Below are 18989 nucleotides of genomic sequence, written 5' to 3'. Positions count from 1 at the left end.
TTATGTATGTTTATCTTATTTATTTATTTATTTACTTACCACTATGTGCCTTAACAGATAGTTTTGTATCTCAGCCACCAACGAAATGTTCCCAAGTAGTGCAGAGCTTTTATACAGGAATGACAGCTTGGGGGGTGGGGTGGGGTGGGGGTGGGGGGTGGGGGGGGGTGGGGGGGGTTGTTATTCAATGAATACAATGTTTTTTGTGTGTACACGTTAATGTATATAATGTTAAAAGTCAATAAAAATAACTTTGAAGAAAATTGGATGATTAAATCGCCTGTAAACAGCTGAATCAGACCCATACCTCAAACCACACAGGAAGATAGTGGGATCGCTATCGGACTGCGATTGGATTCGGTAAAACTCGGGACGCTTCGGCGTTCAGCGCGAGCTGATTCACCCGGAAAAGGAAGTAAATATAATAAACAAACACCATGGAAACAGACAGCAAAAAGTCTCATTTCTGGAGCGAGAAGGAAACAGCCTTCCTTTTAATGCATCTCAAGGAGCTCAACATTCTTAACTTCATAGATGGGAGAAAAACACGAAACGGCGATCTGTTCAGAAAAGTTGCAGTTCAGCTTAAGGCAGACGGTTTTATCCGGTCTCCGGAACAGATCCGTGTTAGGTGGAAGCACCTCAAACAGGGATACAACAATGCCAAGAAGAAGAACTGCATGAGCGCCCTCGACCGTGTGCAGTGCCCCTTTTACGACCAGCTGGAGGAACTACTGGGGAGCAGACTCGAGCTAACCGAGGGGGCAGACCACGGCGTCGACGAGGGATTCAACACCGGTGGGAATCAAACACACAAAGCTAGGCTAACAGGCTAAAGCTATGTTATTCAGTTAATCATGTACAAGCCTCTCCTTTTTACATTGTCGAGGCAGCAGCTCCTGTCATTCCCCCTTTTAAGGCTGTACGGTGAAAAAAGCAGTGGAACAGTAAATGTGCAACAACATCCGTTTTCAAAATAAAAGACGGGTTATTTTTATTAATTAAAATGTGCCTCAGTATACAGCACAAATTTCATGCAATTGGGTCACAAATAAATAAATGAAATAAATGAGCTTAAATGCTAATAAACTAGTAATAAATTCACTAAAACTATGTGGAGTGTTGAAATGTAAACAAAGAGGTGTAAACAAGCCAACATGGTACTATGATCAAAAATACTCTATTGATCCCAAAGGGGAAATTGCTTTTTAGTTACAGCTACTACCTTTAAAAAGTGTTAAAAATAGAAAGTACAAAATAGAAAATTATAATGTATAAGAAATTACAAAATATATAAATTAAAGAAAGTACGAAATAGAACCATAGGTGTAATATGAAATTGAATGTAACTGTAAAATATAAGCATGGGCATTTGCTGATCCTGCATTGATTTGAGGTATTGGGAAATAAATATTAAGCTTAACATTAGCATCTTAGCTCAATAGCTTCCAGGCAAGGTTATAATAGTTAACTAAAACGAAACTAAAAACGAAAACTAAAGTACATTGCGGTTAACTCAAACTAATAAAAACTAGAAAAGAAAACAAAAACGATATGTAAACAAAACCTGTATCTTGTGTTCACAAAACTAACTAAAATGATAGACAAAATTCCATCAGGTATAGTTTTTGACAATATTAATAGCCTTTAGGATTTAAATTAATCTGACACATTTTCCCAACCAATTTTAGGCAGTTTTAGGCAGTTGTCAGTGCCGCACAGCACCATCATAGCGGCGTATAGGGACGAGCTTGTTTACTGCACTGACTGGCTGTGCTCTGTGCTGCGACGAAACATAGTGGAGCAATGAATTAGAGCATCTGTAATAGTTTAATTGTTACAGAGTCCAAGTTTTTATTTATTGAAGCTCATATTATATTGTTTTTTTTATAATTTATGTTAACATTATTTTTTATGTAATTTATGTCAACATTATTTTATATAATTTATGCTTATATTTTTTTATACTAAGTTAATATTATTTTCATGTGTTTAAGGCAGCAGCCAACAGTATCAGTATTAACTGAGCAGTGAGCTCTATGTTGGACTTGAAAATAAACAGTATGACAAAATATTTGCTCTGACCTTTTTGAATCCTGCATCTGGTTAATAAGGTATGAAAAAACTAAAACTAAACTGAAGCTAAACTAAAACTAAACAAAAACTAAGCCTTGTTGCAAAAATCAAAACTAAATAAAAACTAGAATGCCTGCTCTAAAACTAATTAAAACTAAACTGTAATGGAAAATAAAATGTCAAAACTTACTCAAACTAAACCATAATGACAAATCCAAAACTATTATAACCTTGCTTCCAGGTCGTGTCACAGAATCACATAAAAGTTTTGGATGTTATTCTGAGACATATATTTAATTACGTCATCATAACCCAACTTTTATTTTGAAAACAGGATATTGTTACGTGCTGTATTGTTCAATTACTTTTTTTCCTCTAATGTGAAGGTTTGAATAGGGGTACACTTGAAAAGTGTGGCGGCTTGCTCGTCTGCAGTTTTGTATCTGTATCTGCTACTCTTTGTGCAACAGTCCCTCATTTTTAGTCTTACATTAATCCTTATTGTTAAAACATTTTACTGATATAATGCCATGCTAGCACAGAGTGGCTGTGGAAAGTCAGAGAGCCTTACACCAATGGTTACCAGCCCAAAGTAAAGCTCTAACTTCTAAACCGCATGGATAGTAAACATTTGTTTCATGCTCTTTGCAGTGAGTGTGGTTGACGTGAAATTGGAGAGGGATGATTCTGTGGAGGACTCATGGTCTTACTCCACGTCTGACGGAGCCAGCAGGACCAGCACTCCTTTGCCAGACAAAGAGAGGAGTACACCTGTCCCTGAGAAAGCCACCAACACTCTCCCTCCTCAGTTACCTGGTAACTTGTGCAACACGGGCATAATTCAGCATAATTGTATCTTAACACTCTCTTGGATTCAAGTAGCTAATTTAACCTTTAATACTTTTATAGGAACGCGATCACAACTCCCTGTGAGGAGGCGCCGCTGCCAATGCAGGGATTTCGATCAGGTCTTCAAAAGGATGGAAGAAATGGATCATTCCTGGAGGCAGCAGCTGCAGCGGAGCGAGGAGAGGGAGGAGCGGCTTGTAAACAGCATCATTGAAAGCAACGCCACCATGGTCTCTGCTTTGTTGGAGAGCATGAAAAGCCTGCGGCCAGCTGTTGCCCCTCAACGTACGCCACCTGCAAACCCCGCACCGTCAAACCCATCTCAGGCACAGCACCAAAACACTGACTCCTCTTACCTTCTTGGTTACAATGAGTACGGCTACTGAGTACACCTCTCGTACCTGTTCCTGTACTTCCTATTCGTCCTACTAAGTCAGGGTAGCTGTGCACTCGGACTCATGGTGAACTCTGGCCTCTTATAGATTTCAGATGTGTATTTTTCTTTGTTTGGAGTAAAAATTAAGCTTTGTAGCGTATCTGTGTTACATTCAGTCAAAGGGGTAATAGTCTAACAAACTAACAAACACTTGTTAATGGTTGCTACCAAAATAAAAGTTTCCTCAACAGCGGCTGATAACCTGGATTCCTTCACTCAGAGATTACTGTCAACTCTTGAGCCTAAAGGGAGAAAGATCAAACTATGAATCTGAAGAAAAGGATTAGATAATGTAGGAAACACCGAGAGCAGGAAGCGGTTTAGCCTGATAAAGTTGGATTAAGTTTAACTCATGAGGTGTGGTCCAGAGGTCTGATGATAGGAGATCCTCTGAGTAACACTTTGCTAAAAAACCATGGGTGTATTTATGTTACAGGCCTGGACTTTGAGCTCAGTTGCTTCAACTGTAAACTTTATCTTCCTCTGACACACACACTCGCAGTCACTTCAGCTGACTTCACTCTGGAGCTTCTGTTATAGGACATTATCATAAGATAAACAGATGGATTAAGTGGTCTTTATTTCAGTTTATTTCAGTTTATTTAATTTTAGGAATTTATTTAAAAGCAACCATGATCAGCAGGACCTTCAAGAACATATTGGTGGTCTCTTTTGGCTTTCTGTCTCTTTTCACAGCTTATGGAGGCCTGCAGAGTTTACAGGTAGGTACCAGATGACCATGAAAGATTAAGAATATGTGACGTAAAAAGTAACTGACCAAGAGAAGCTTTGAATGAGCAATAAAAATGTGTAGTTCAAATTAAACTAGTTAAAAGACCTTTAGAAACAGCTCCTTAAACTTAGTTTAACACCAAAGATAAAATCACTGAAACAACTGAGTTCATTAAACTGAAACGTTAATAGCCTGTACCTTTAATTTCTATTATTAGTAACTGATATTTTCCATTGATTTCTTTAATTGTAATTGCCAAAAGACTTTGAGCATACCAAGAAAATAAAAAGTAATGTGTTTTGGTGCCATTTTAATGCCTATAACTAGTTTAATTTCTGAAAAGCTAAATAATGATAATTCTACTGCCATGAATAATAATAATAATGATGATGATGATAATAATAATAAATTAAATCAATATAAAGTGGTATTTTTTTAAATTTGATCTCAAGGAAGATTTGTGTGGGATTGTGTGAAGGGACCAGGTGCTTACAGAAAACAAAATCCCAACAGTGTGAGCAGGAGTCTCACACAAATCCAGGGGATCTAGTCTTGACCTGTTGGGATTCTGAGTCATATGATCTGATTCTGAGTTACCTGTTATCTGTACATCGTTCTGCATCGTGTCTTGATTGAAAGTAGGGTTGAAAATGGTAAAGGAGACTTCTGTAGCTGTATCTTTGTTAATACTCCTGTCCTCATTCAGCTCTTTTTCAGTCCCTGAACTTTGCAGTTGATGCACATTAAATGCAAATGAGGCAAATTTCATAGCACTTAGCATGACTGCTATTATCACTACAGCTTGTGAAGCATGCAACTTTAAAGATCAGCACCTTATAGATGTGCCTGTATGGCCCAGGAGTCTAGGCTGTGTGTCCCTTAAAAAGGTGGTTTGGGTTCAAAACCAACCTGTGGCACCTTTCCTGCATGCCACTCCCCACTCTCACCCTGTTTCCTGTTCTTTCCACTCAGTCTTCTTCAAATAAAAGCCAGAAAAAGAATACATTAAAATAAATCTTTTTTTCATGTATTTATTTTAAATGTGGTGCCTGGATTGCAGGACAGAGCACAAACATGTGTTTGAGGATGTAGAGGCTGCAGTTTCAGGACTGTAATCCTTTTTAGTTGTGACAGTCAGGGTTAGGATTAGGAGGTTCAGTAACTTACTCTTTGTATCATCTCCATAAAACACTAAAACATCGAGGGTATTTGAATTTCAGTCCTATATCTGCGGCTATTGGTCTTGTGACATAAGCTACTTGGAATGGATCATGGAAACTTAACATCTTTTTTTGTCACAGTTAATGTTTGACAGAGCTAAATGACAAAAGAGAAAACGGTGAAACAAATGTTGAGCAGTTTAAAGAGTGTTGTATAAATTTAAGGTGGTATAAGTAATAGAAATACATTTAAACTTGATTTCAAATGGCTGAACTGTGTGAGAAAATAATCTAAACCGCATGGGCTTTGATTTCTCATTAGAAACACATATATTTTGAAATATTCTTCTTCTTAAGATTATTCACAGGAGTAGTTTTTGATTTTTTTTTTTCAACAGACAGTATTCAGTGCTTTTATGGTAACCACTATGTTGTTATAGCTGGGTAAATTCCTCATGTAAGTCGTTAAGAAAAATCTCAAAGCATGAACTTCCTTTATTTAGTCTTTTATTGCTTGTTTTTAAAATATAATTCATACGTTAAAGGTTAAGTCTGCAGGGTTTTTTTTTTTAAATAAAAAATAAAATGTTAACTTTCAAAAGAATTTGGTTATTGGTTGTTCCAGACGTTTTTCAGCGGAGATTAGGCGGGGTTACCTCAGCCAATCACAGCACGCCCAGTGTGCACGTGACTTTGCGTGTTGCTAAGCGAGTGGAAGAAGCTATCCTCTAGAACAGCTACCAGTGGTGGACTAGCACGGAGCAAGAAAAACACAACCACAATGAAACAAAACGCCAAACACATAAAGCTTTTTACTAAATGAAGGTGAGGCCTGGCTCAGCTTTCACAAAACAAGATGATACATTTAATATTTCTGGAACTTGGACAGCAGCACGGGACGAAAAACGACGCGAGTTAGCTTTCTGCTAACCAGGTATGTGTCAAATAGCGGTGATTAGCTTGTGCTAACACGCTATGTCAGGTGCACGAGTCTGTCCCATGTAGAATGTGATGCTGCAGGTGTTTACATAGCTTCAGTTGGAGGCTGTAAGTATGACATAAGACATTGAGACCATAAATGGCTATAATACTCTGAGTAAAGAATCACCCTAAGGTCAAATGTTTCTCCTCAGCAGTATTGGATCATATTTAGTTCCCAAAACAGGGTCATTGCCCTAAACTGAGTTAACCATAGTGAGGAGAGAAAAAAAGAAAAAAGAAACAAGCTTAAGATAAATAAAATGTTCCCATTTCCTTATGGCTTTCTGTGTTTGTGTCTGTGTAGAGCAGCCTGAATGCAGAGGATGGAATGGGCGTGGCGTCCCTGAGCGTCATCTACGCCTCCATCATCATCTCCTCCATGTTCCTGCCCCCCATCATGATCAAAAACCTGGGCTGTAAATGGACTATCTGTGTGGGCATGGCCTGCTACGTCTCCTACTCCTTTGGGAACCTTTACCCCGGATGGTAATCTATCTGTTAGTCAATCATTAGATGACATCACAGTATCCGGCCAATGGTAGCTTTCCTAAAACTTAAGTTTCTAAGACTTGGTTTGATAAAAAGACGAAAATTATGTGTGTGCAGTGTTTGCAGAGTAAACAGAAAGCTGCTTTGACATTCTGCGATTTAAAGCATTTGAAGCAAAAAATAAGTCTATGAGTCAAAACAAGTTACAAGGAAGTTTTCGACCAAATATTGATGAAACTTACCAATCAATACTCTCTCATCTCTGTTTATGTGTTAAAACATTTTTTCTTCTTTGTATCTGTTCCACAGGTACACTCTGATTCCCACCTCGGTAATCCTGGGTTTGGGCGGCTCTCCTCTGTGGTCGGCTAAATGCACGTACCTGACCATCTCTGGAAACCTTCAGGCGGCTAAAGAAGGGAAGAAGGGCTCTGATGTCATCAACCAGTACTTTGGCATCTTCTTCTTCATCTTCCAGTCATCTGCTGTGTGGGGGAACCTCATGTCGTCGCTCATCTTTGGACAGGACACAGAAATAGGTAAGAGAACAGCGGCAATTTTAATGTAAAGAGGCTAATTAACCAGAGTCAAATTTAACAAGTGATCAAACATGCACCTAATAAAGTCCTTTACACTCATACTTACATGACTTCAGTCATAAATATAAGCACGATATAGGAGCTTCCTGTGAGCACAGTTTGAGGTACAGCTGTTGTCTTGGATTGTGCCTTGCTGCACATTTCAAGATGTCAAGTTAAATACAGAATGCAAATCTCAAAGTGATTAAACATTTTTTTTGGGTGGAAAGTTAAAGGCTTTAAATGAAGCAAACATTCATCCTCTGTTTTAAAAAACTGGCACTTTCAGGAAGACTTTGACTTCCTGTAAGACTTGACACCTGTATTTCTAACTCCCCAATGTGGGTGTGAAAACCAAATTGGACCGGGTTGGATAATTAGTCCCATCTTTCTTGAGAGTCAAACTGCACAATTCTCCAGAACTGAAAGCTCATTGGTTTAAATGTTTTCAAACTGGGGAAAGGCCACCAGGGGTTAAACCCTCACAGAGTTTTGAAGGTGGCATTTGACAGGTGGTCATTTCTCAGCATAGTCAGCAAACGTATGAACAGAGTGGGAGTGTGCAAAGATAAGAAACCTGTGAGCAGCAGTTTCCTGGGACACCGATCATGGGAGCTCAAAATAGTTTAACAAAACAATGTTTTTAAAAAAAAAAAAAAAAAAAAAAACTTATTTAGAGAGATTTTTATCAGACAACAAAAGAAACAACCAATGAAAAACATAACTTTATAGAAGTCCATAAGTCAAAGAAGTTGTTTAAAGATCTCTCTTATATATTTGTTTGAATAGATCACTTGCTTTCAATGTAACCTAAAGGATGACTGATCAAATCAATAATTTAGTATGAGATTATCAGCACTAGAATAGGTTATTTCTTAATGTTACATAAAAGTCTCTATGAAAACACCACGCCAGCCTACAAAGTTTATCAGTGAGGAGAGAGATCTGTGTTTTTCTCTGCTGAAAACGATTACTGGGATTAATTTGGTAGACTGTCGAAAAGAAAAAAGGACATAAGAGCAGAAGAAAGCTAAACAGGAGAGTGATACAACCCAAGCTAAAGGCTAACACAGAGGCTAAACTGTTTTTGCTAATGTTCATTCCAACCCACAGTCAGCAGTTATTCTGCAGTGGTCTGTTCAAACTTGAGAGTCTATCAGTAAAATGAAGAGTGAGGTTACGTTAGCTCTGTTTGGGAAAAGCTGGTTTGAACAAAGTAGAGTTTAAAAAAAACCTTGAAAAACACTAGCTTTCAGGATAGTTCTGGCTAATTAATTTAGTATGTTGTTTTTCTTTTTAAGAGTGTGTTGTGGTTGTGTGCCAGTTTAAAATAGAGGTTATAAAGATTACCCTGATAAAAGAAATTAAACGTTTCCCAGAGGAACTCTCAAAGACATCAAACTTGTCTATAATACCTTCAGACACCATAATAATACTCCAAAGACTGTCTTTTATTAAGATTTACAGGTACAGTGTGAGGAAATAGAAATATTTAACACTTTTGCTCACCCTTACCATCAGCCTTAAAGTTTTAAGGTCAGTTTTAAGTGGTGTTTCAGGATTATGTTGATAGTCCTGGTCTAAACCCTGACTGATAAGCTCTGAACAAACTAAGAAACTGAACCGTCATGTTTTCATCCTGGTTTAGCACCGAAGTCTTGCTTATCTGTGTTATTCCCCTTAGTTCAACCCTTCAGCCATGATTTTTCTCTCCCTCCCTCTGAACTGCTGATACCGTCACACAAAATGCGAGAGGTCGAGGTCTAACTCCCCTGGATCTCGGCCTCTTTTATGGTTTCTAGTTTAGTGGAGGATAAAATGAGGGTGTGTGTGTGAGAAGGGGATGAAGTTTACTGTAAATCATTTTATTGATGCTCCTCAGCTTATCAGTTTGGACGACGTTAGGAGCTTGTAAACGTGCAGCTCTGTGGAGAAAAACGTGATGCAGTGATTCTGTATTTGCACAAGTCAAAGATGAAAACATAACCCTCAAACAAATACTTTTGTCTTTGTTGGCTGTATGATATGACTTTTTTCTGTTTTCTCTTCAGCTGACATCCCAGAGGAAGAGCTGCTCACATGTGGAGCTGCAGACTGTGGCCTCTTCGTCAACGCCACGGGTACCGTCAACAAACCCGCTCAGAAACTGGTGTGGACTCTGGTTGGATGCTACATTGGTAAAAATAGAGCTTATTTTGGCATCAAACATTAAATCAATGAATCATTCAGCAGAATATGACAGGACTATGTCTGATGTTTTGTGTTGTTCATCCTCATCAGGTGTTGGAGTGCTCGCCATCCTCATCGTGGCCATCTTTCTGGACAACATCGACCATGATCAAACCAGTGAGTTTCGAGGGAACCGGGAGCCGTTCTCTCGCACGTTTCTGGCCACGTTCAGACTCCTGAAGGACTGGAGGCTGCTCACCCTCATCCCCCTCACCATGTACAGCGGCTTTGAGCAGAGCTTCCTCTCCGGCGAGTACACCAAGGTGAGAGAAATCAGAAATGTCTCCTTGATCTGTGCAGACGATCAGATTTTGAGGAGGAGGTGTTCGTTTTTACTCCAGTCACCCGTCTCTAGTCAGGACCTTCTGCTCACGTAACAACCTGAAAGCCAACGGGGCAGTCATAAAAACTCAGGTGTGTTATGTGTTCAGTGACTCATGTAACCCTGAACTATTAGCCTAAAAATATGAAACGGGCTACTCGGGTAAAGTTAGACTTTCTATCAGCACATCATAAACATGTGGACTCAGGTGACAAACCCTCAGGTTAAAGTTCTCCACAAAACCTTTTAACTATGGAAGACAAACAGTATGATGTTTAAAAAAATGCAATGAAAAAATAAATGATAAACAGCTCTATTGTTGTTATTACAATTTTCTTAAATTTATTTAAATATTTATTTCCTAGATCATCCATTAAAAAAAAAAATCTATAATTATTTATGTTTTATAAATACATATACACACTTAGTTATAACCGCCCATGTACTAATTAAGATACTTCTTTTTCATTGACAAAATGGACACAGAATTACAGAAAAAAACCAACCAATCAGAAAAAAAGTAATAAATAAATAAATAAATAAATCTACAAATAACAAAAAAAAAAAAAAGCCGAAACGTCTTAATAAAAAAAATACATTTAATATGTATATTCACAATTATGTAAATAAATAGCTATAAATTGAAAAAAAATCTTTAGATAGATAGATAGATAGACAAAATACTTTATTCATCCCCGAAGGGAAATTCATGTAGTTTGGGCTCATCTTCCAAAGATTAAAGAATTATAAACTCTGATGGCTGCAGGGAGGAACGATCTTCTGCAGAGAGATGAGTCGTCCCCTGCTGCTGTTTCTCTGGTCAATGATGGTGTGAAGTGGGTGATCAGTGTGACGAATGATGGCTTCCCCTTCTGTGTATACCTTTCCACCACAGCCTCCAGTGAGTCCAAACTGGATCCAACCACAGAGCTAGCTCTCTTCACCAGTTTTCCAGTCGCCTCTTGTCCTTCTGCTTTAAACTATTTCCCCAGCAGACTGCAACATAAAACAAAACAGTTGCTACCACAGACTGATAAAACATCTGCAGCAGCTTTCCACAGACATCAATTGATCTGAGCTTCCTTAAGAAAAAGAGACGGCTCTGCCCCTTCTTAAAGAGTGCATCTGTTTTAAGGGACCAGTCCAACTTGTTGTCCAGATGTACACCAAGATATTTGTAGGTTGGCACCACCTCCACGTCCACCCCATGGATGTTAACTGGCTGATGGTAGAGCCCAGACTTTCGGAAATCCACAATCATTTCCTTTGTTTTTGAAGTGTTCAGTAGGAGACAATTTCTATGACTCCAGTCACAGAAAGCCTTTATCAGAACCCTGTATTCAGATTCCTGTCCATTTTGGATACACGCCACAATAGCAGTGTCATCGGAGTATTTTTGGATGTGACAGGACTCAGAGTTGTATTTGAAGTCTGCAGTATAAAGTGTGAATAGGAATGGAGCCAGAACAGTTCCTTGTGGAGCCCCCGTGCTGCTCATGACCGTCCCAGAGACGCAGTTTCCCAACCTGACAAACTGTGGCCTCTCTGTGAGATAGTTTGTGATCCAGGAGACAAAGGATGGGTTCACTCCTATGTCTTTGAGCTTATCTCTCAGTATCATGGGCTGGATGGTGTTAAATGCACTTGAAAAATCAAAGAACATAATTCTTACATAGGTGCCAGACTCTTCGAGATAGCACAGGGCACGGTGGCGCTTGTATGTAACTGCATCATCCACTCCAATATGATTTCTATATGCAAACTGCAGAGGTTCTAGTGTGTCTTTGACCTCAAGTCTCAACAGACGTAAAAGCAGCCTCTCAAAGGTTTTCATAACATGTGAGGTGAGGGCAACTGGTCTGTAGTTGTTAAGTTCAGCTGGGCATTTGAGTTTTGGTACCGGCACAGTACAACATGTTTTCCACAGAGCCGGAACCTGACCCAACTGTAGACTCAGGTTGAAGATCCTCTGAAGGGGTTCACACAATTGGGCACCACAGTCCTTAAGCAGTCTTGGACACACACCATCTGGACCAGCAGCCTTCCCTGAGCACAGTCTTCCTAACTCTAACCTCACTCCTAAAGCTGTGACATACGGTGACAGTGGAAGAGGCACAGGTGTAATGCCGCGGCCACACCAAATGTGAACTGCCTGTAACGCGCCGCGTGAACGCCCGAGTCTCGACACTGGACTATTTTGACAAGCTGAAGGGCGAGCACGCGTAAGCGCGTTCCTGCACAAGCGGAGTAGAGAGCCCGTTCATTTAAAGACAGAAAGCCCAAAGAGCATCTGATAAACAATGAGCTGTGGTTTAAAAAGCATGACAGGAGAGTAAATTAAAGCTTTGGAGATCACAATCAAGGTCTGCTGCCTCTCCCTGGTAATCCACCGGCCCTGCCTGGCTGTTCCCTGCGATCTCATCCTCAATCCCCTGAACCTCCGACCCCCAGAACCCCTGACCCATGTTCCCGGAGGTCTCCCTGGGGATAATGAAGGGGTGGAGGAAAGAGAGGAGCACAGAGAACTTCCATCTTTTCTCTGGCTCTGCCCCTGTCCCGCTCTTTCCTCCTCTCTATCAGGCTCAAAACTCCACTGAGGAAAACACAGTCGGACTCAGTGATGACCCGTGCAGGCAAATACAGCTGGAAAAGAATGTTTACAGAACTTACATTCAAAACCTGTTTCCTCAGCGACTTTCACCCAAGCCTGCTCCTTTTTTTCCGGTCTCTGTAGAGTACACACGTCGTATCTTATTACTCTGGATGATGACACACCGCACAGATTGTTTACTCCTCCATCCTCCGGCAGAGTTGGAGCCGGTGCAGGTCATCAAATCAATGACGTTGTGGGGGAACGTCATCGCTGATTGGCGGCCATGGCAAGCCTTCACGCGAATTCGCGTCAAAAGTTCAATATTTTGAACTCGAGCGAATTCGCGCCTTCTGCCCAAATACGCGAATGCTCCAAACGCACAAACGCGCCGCGCCAAACGCCCCAAACGCCCCAAACGCCCCAAACGCACCACCCGAGGCGAATCGGCGTCTAAATGCGTCTTTGCATTGACTTTGTAAGTAATTGCGCCGCACATTCGTGTTTGGTGTGGCCATACCACAAGAGGGGATGTAGCAGGAGTGGTGGAGTAACTCAGATGTGTAGAAGGAGCAGCAGTAGAGGAGGAAGTGGTCGCTGTGTCAAACTTGTTGAAGAACTGGTTGAATTCATTAGCACGTTCAACATCACCCACAATTGGCTGCCTTGTCTTTGAGTTATAACCAGAGATGTTATTGATTACTCTCCACACCTCGCGAACGTTATTATTTTGTAATTTTCTCTCAATGTTCTTTTTATATTTCACCTTAGCCTCCCTTAATCTCCTCTTTAGCACTTTTTGCACCAGTTTGAGCCGTTCTTTGTCGCCATCTCTAAAGGCTTCCTTTTTCTGATTGAGGATATCCTTGATGTCACTTGTGATTGAGGGTTTGTTAGTGGAGAAACGGAGTACAGTCTTTGATGGTATGATATTGTCTTTACAGAAGTTGATGTATTCAATAAAACAATCAACCTGTTTATCAATATCTATACTGTTCTCATCTGTTTCTAACAACACATTCCAGTCTGTGCACTCAAAGCAGTCTCTCAGAGCCTCACTGGCCTCAGGTGTCCATTTTCTAACTGTTACAGTAGTTGTATGCTGCCTCAATACGCACGGTCTGTAACAAGACTGAAGTAAAACCAGATTGTGATCTCAGATTGTGAGAGTTGACATTCCCCATGATGACTGATGGAAGAAAGGGCTTTTATCTCCATCTCCTGGCCTTTAAAGGATAAGTTTGGTTTATACAGCTTTTACATTGTTTATAGAATGAAGTAGAACAAAATACTCACCCAGAAGGCTTTCCTGATCCATGCAGTGCTTCGGGAGATATTTAGATCCAAAATCGTGCAGCGGACGTCCGTATAATGGGATCCATCGGGGCATAGACAGCGCCGCTCCTAAAACTGCATTAGTCGTCCAAAAACTCGTGTTTTTCACCAATATTCCTTCATGGTCCGCTCCGGGTTAGTCCTCTGCTGCAGTCTGTGTCACTCCAGACAGCGCTGTGTGGCTGTAATGACCTCTGAACTGACGAAGACTTTGTTTACGATTGCCCCTCTGCGCGTCGTCATGTAGCCTGCCGTCTTCCCCTGAAACAAAGAGCCGCACTGCGCATGCGCGGAGGGGCAATCGTGAAGCAGAGAGGAGGAGGTTGTTTAACAAGTTAGGGCAGCAGGAGCACGTCAGGATACTGAGGAAAGACGCGACGGAGGAAAACAACATCAGCAGCCTTTCTCTTGATGTACAGTGTTGGTGGATTTTTCCTCTGTATTCCTTTCAGTCTCCATCTGTAGCAGCTCCTCTTCTGTGTACTCCGGTTCATACAGGTATCCTTTTGGTCCCAAAGTGAATGGAACTTCATCGTCGCTGTCATAGTCACTCATTTTGAATTTCCTACGCTGCCTCACAATCCTTAGAGTACAAACAAAAGAATCATGATACTTGATCAAACTTACATGAGGCTACAACCGACGCCCGAAGCGTAGCTTGTTTACATTCCCTACAGCTGAAAGGAGGAGGGGGGACTGAGCGCACCAGCGCTGTGCGGAAGGACACATGACCAGTTAGTTAGGTCCGGATAAATGTTTATATTTCCGAAGACTTAATGCACTTAAAAAATATTTTATGTAGCGTACTCTTAAACTGTGGTATTACTTTTTGATTTTAGTTCTTGTAGGCAGAGAAAATAGCCTTTGAATCTGGTACCGTATTTCCTTGTTAGCACCTATTTCCTCATCACCAGCGATTAAAGTTTGTGTCTTACTGAGGGAGAGGAGACAACTTTCTACTGTATCTAATGTCCTTAGTGGTCACATAGAGCTCATACAACCCCACTTCAAAAACTGAACTATCCCTTTAATAAAGTGTATTCTAAGTAATTGGATTCTATTAGCTGGTATGGACACTTTTGACACATATTTTGGTATATTTTATTGAAAAAAATAATTTCACAACTTGAGAAAATAAATAAAGATGGAAAGTATTTATTTTAAGATAATATCTGGTAATTCATTGCTTTAATTGTAATTATTTAATTTTACCGTCTTAAACAAATGTCAAATTTGTCAGCTGAAATGTTCACAATCTAATTAAAAAACATTTTTTTTTTTTTTTAACTTTTATAAATGAGGTGGAGGTCAGCTATGGACACTTATTGATGGTATATAGACTGAGAGCTATGCATGTAATTATCACACTCACAGGGGGGTCGGTCTACTTTACCACGCCCATAAATCAGCACTCAGATCCAGAGGTGAAACCACTATTTGGGTTTAAACCACCAGGGGGCAGAATTCCAGACCAAATGTCTTACGTTACAGAGGTATTATCTACGTGAGGAGTCCATGAGTAAATCCATGTTGTGTCTCTTACAGAACTACGTGACTTGTGCTCTGGGGATCCATTACGTTGGATTTATCATGATGTGTTTTGGAGCGACAAATTCCATTTGCTCGTTTCTGTTTGGGAGACTGGCTCAGTACGTGGGGAGAGCCACGCTCTTTTTACTGGGTAAGACAAGCCTTCCTGTCTACTTCTGTTCAGATACTGTTGGGAAATAAGATCTTGTGTTGTCTTTAGCCTTGCAGAGCTTATATAGTTACCCCTATTCATACACTGAGCCTTAAATGATGTTTCATTACACTCTTATTACAGTCTCGATATGAAGCCTGATCATGCTGCTAACACGTGACGTCTCTTTTTGTCGATTTTTCAGCTGCACTTTCAAACCTGGGCGTTGTCATTGCTCTCTTATACTGGAGGCCCCACCCCGAAGAGCTTCCTGTCTTTTTTGTTTTTCCTGCTCTGTGGGGGATGGCTGATGCGATCTGGCAAACTCAGACAAACGGTAAGATGCTGGAAACTTTTTAATTTCTTTTTAATAGGGCTGTCATTTTAACGCATTAATTAGATTAATTAATTACACCGCAAATTAAAAATTAACGCAGATTAATCTGGTTCCCAAACCCGCGGTGGGTTCAAAGTGGTGTTCTCGTCAGATTCTCAAATTTCCGACGGTCCCTGAATGTATCACACGTGATGTCAGCAACATGCTTTAAACCGGGGGGAAGGGAGAGTGATTTTTGTGAGACTGCCGTCCACATCTTGTTTATTCACACGTCCTTTTTGAAAATCTTTAGAAAATCAACCGTTTGCTCTAACTCAATTCTGTAAAAAACAGAAAATTTTACACTCTTTACTGCTTTAAACAAGCCGTGAATAATCTATATTTGTCCTGTATTCTTTGAAAACTTCCTTCCATCTTCCTGGTGTCATGTTTCAGCTTGGGGCTGCTCTGCACCAATTAGCAACAGTTCGTGTGTTCAGTGCATGTAAAACTGGAAATACTTCACTTTTCTTTGATCCAAGACTTAAATAAAGTGTTTTGTACATAGTTCCTCACAGTTTTTAGCCTTTAGCCCTGGTTCTCCTGACCTCACAGAAGTATAGAAGTTCATATTGTAGTGAAAATTGAGTCCACATTGAGTAAAAATGTGACAGAAGCAGGGGTTCCTAAAAATGTGTTGTATATATTCCCACCTTATTTTTAAATGTTTTTAAATGTCTTTTAATGTAATTTTAATGTCCTGGAATTCAAATTCTTTATTTTGGGACCTTAAGCAGATATGAGATTAAAATGCGATTAATTAGACTGATTAATTAAAAATCCTGTAATTAATTAGATTAATTTTTTTAATCGCCTGACAGCACTAGGTTTTAAGCAAAAAACTGTTGAGATCGGAAGTAGCGAGCTGGTCGACTGACTGTCCAACTTCACCATCTCCTCAGCCAAGGTGCAAACTTAAAAAACTCTGCACCATTTGGAGAAAAAGATGAGGGAGACATGGGAGCTTTAAAAAGCTAAAGTTGATGCTGAACTTTAAAAAAACAAACAAACTAGAAACTAGAAACATTTGGCTTATAGGCCCCGACCCCTAAAATCCTTAGACCGCTGGGAGGCGTTACCACTCTGGGCACAGCCTTTTCAAAGGGCACACCTGAATTTCTGTGGTAAAACAGGGTGTCCGCGGGGTCTTAAAAAGTATTAAAAGTTGATAAATCAATTTGGGGAAAATTAAGGGCCTTAAAAAGTATTAAAAAGTCTTAATTGTGGTTTTATGAGGTATTAAGTTTCATAGGTATTCAAGCTTTGACCCAAAAAATAAACCATGAATATTTATTTTCCTCCGTGCAACTGTCCCCTGATTGGGACGTTGAACATTCAGCCAATAAAGTAGTCTAAAATAGAATAGAATAGAAAAGAATAGAGTTACTTTATTGATCCCAAACTGGAAAATTGTTGTGTTAACAGCAGAAACCGATGGAGTCAGTAGAAAAATACAAAAATAAAAAAGAGTAAAATAAAAAAAATACATAAAGACTCTAGTTACAATAAAATACAACAACAAGGATTGTGAGCGGTATAAACACCAGCTATAAATTAATGTATTTTCTAGTTTCATAAAGAGAAATTAAATATAACATTAAAGCAAATCACACTATCTCCAGCACATGTCCTAAATTTTAAAAATTACTAAATAATTTCTCATTTTCTTCAGCAAGTTGGCCTTGAATAACTGCTGTTTCTTGTTGGGGGAGTGTCGATAAACCTGCCTTTAGTTTCATTTGTTCTTTCAAGCTTTATTCATCCTTAGCTTACAGCATTTCTATAAAAATATAAACTACAACTGTTAAAAAGTGGATGCCAACAACAACTGAAAGTTGTGATAAAGTCTTCAAACTTTTTTAAAGGTTTTTGAAAAGTCTTAAAAAATTACTGAAATCAACCTCAGGATTTTAGCATATACCCTGTAAAAAGCACATAGTTCCTGTTAAAGGATCCTAGTTCCTGGTGAAAGTTCTTGCAGTTGAAAAGCACCTTTAATGACATGTAGCATAAGTAGAAGCTCAGCTGGTGAAAAACATTTTAACAAAAACTCTTAAAAAAAACAAACCCAGGCCAACCAGGGCACAGGTTATATCTGACGGGGTCTTTGAGCACCTGAACGTAACATTTCTTGCGTCCTCTCTCTCAGCTCTTTACGGCATCCTCTTTCCTCGGGACAAAGAAGCAGCCTTCGCAAACTACCGCATGTGGGAGTCTCTGGGCTTCGTCATCGCCTTCGCCTACAGCACTTTCTTGTGTCTGGAGCATAAACTCTACATCCTGCTGACCGTGCTGGTGCTGACCGTTATTACTTACCCCATCGTGGAGTACTACGAGTACAAGAACCCCACACCGCCCATCGAGACGGCAGCCAACACCAAAGAGATCGGCCCAGGAGAAGAGAGTAAAATCATCTGTCAGACAGAATTATAGAGACTGAGCTTCAGCTGTTTATTACATCCTGCATCAAAATGAATGAAAACTTGAAATAATAACACTTCAGATATCGAGAGTCTTGAAACTTGTTTACATGTTTCTTTATTTGAAAACAAGTCTTTGTTGTATTTTTGGATCAAATACAGGTTTTCATGTTCAGTGCGTCATTATTCTCCATGAAGCTGAAAATGACGAGCTGAGCACCTTTGGACTTCTCATGACAAAAAATGGTGTCTACTTCCTTTACTGGTTGTTTAACTACTGATTATAAAGCCTGTGGCTCATCTTTTCTAACAGTGCAATACTCTTAAATATTTTTCTCTCTACTGTAACTAAGAAGATTAAACATGTTTTATTATGTTTTTGTGGTTAATAACTGTAAATATAAAAGTCCAGTATAAATGAAACACATTTGTACATAATGTTTGTTAATACCTCACTCTGGCTGATCACTGTGTAATACCGAAGTATCTTTAGTAACTGAATGTCTTTTTCACTGCTGTTTCTTTTCCAATTCATGAAATAAACGAGTTATTTTTGATTAAACAAACTATCCTTATTAATTATGTTTTATACTGTTCATGTTTTGTCCATATCACCTCAAGGATTGTCTCAGACCAACAGACAGTGGTGCTCTGCTGCCTCCTTTGGCCAAATCAAGTATTACAACAACGAACACAAAAGTTTTTTTTTTTTCACTTAGCTAAATGTTTTTCAT

At 39.6% G+C, this 18989-nt stretch overlaps 1 protein-coding gene across 3 annotated transcripts; it reads left to right on the top strand.

The window, feature by feature from the left end:
- Positions 1 to 345: 345 nt before the first annotated feature.
- Positions 346 to 18733, top strand: unc93a (unc-93 homolog A). Of its 3 annotated transcripts, XM_074685139.1 has the most exons (10): positions 346 to 798; positions 2728 to 2892; positions 2986 to 4083; positions 6540 to 6721; positions 7034 to 7263; positions 9354 to 9479; positions 9583 to 9794; positions 15324 to 15459; positions 15665 to 15796; positions 17985 to 18733. In XM_074685139.1, the coding sequence occupies exons 3-10, from the start codon at positions 3994 to 3996 to the stop codon at positions 18266 to 18268; spliced, it is 1392 nt and encodes a 463-aa protein (XP_074541240.1). In that variant the 5' UTR covers positions 346 to 798; positions 2728 to 2892; positions 2986 to 3993; the 3' UTR covers positions 18269 to 18733. The 3 variants fall into 3 exon arrangements, with proteins under 3 accessions (XP_074541240.1, XP_074541238.1, XP_074541239.1); XM_074685137.1 differs by lacking the exons at positions 346 to 798; positions 2728 to 2892; positions 2986 to 4083 and adding an exon at positions 5925 to 6079; XM_074685138.1 differs by lacking the exons at positions 346 to 798; positions 2728 to 2892; positions 2986 to 4083 and adding an exon at positions 5926 to 6188.
- The last annotated feature ends 256 nt before the right edge of the window (positions 18734 to 18989 follow it).

The sequence above is a fragment of the Halichoeres trimaculatus genome, unplaced genomic scaffold (assembly GCF_033239565.1).
Source record: "Halichoeres trimaculatus isolate MK-OKI-2021-1 unplaced genomic scaffold, fHalTri1.1 fHalTri1_scaffold_13, whole genome shotgun sequence".
Classification (NCBI taxonomy): Eukaryota; Metazoa; Chordata; class Actinopteri; order Labriformes; family Labridae; genus Halichoeres; species Halichoeres trimaculatus.
Note: the sequence above shows the minus strand (reverse complement) of the source record. Positions and strands in the feature narration are given on the sequence as shown.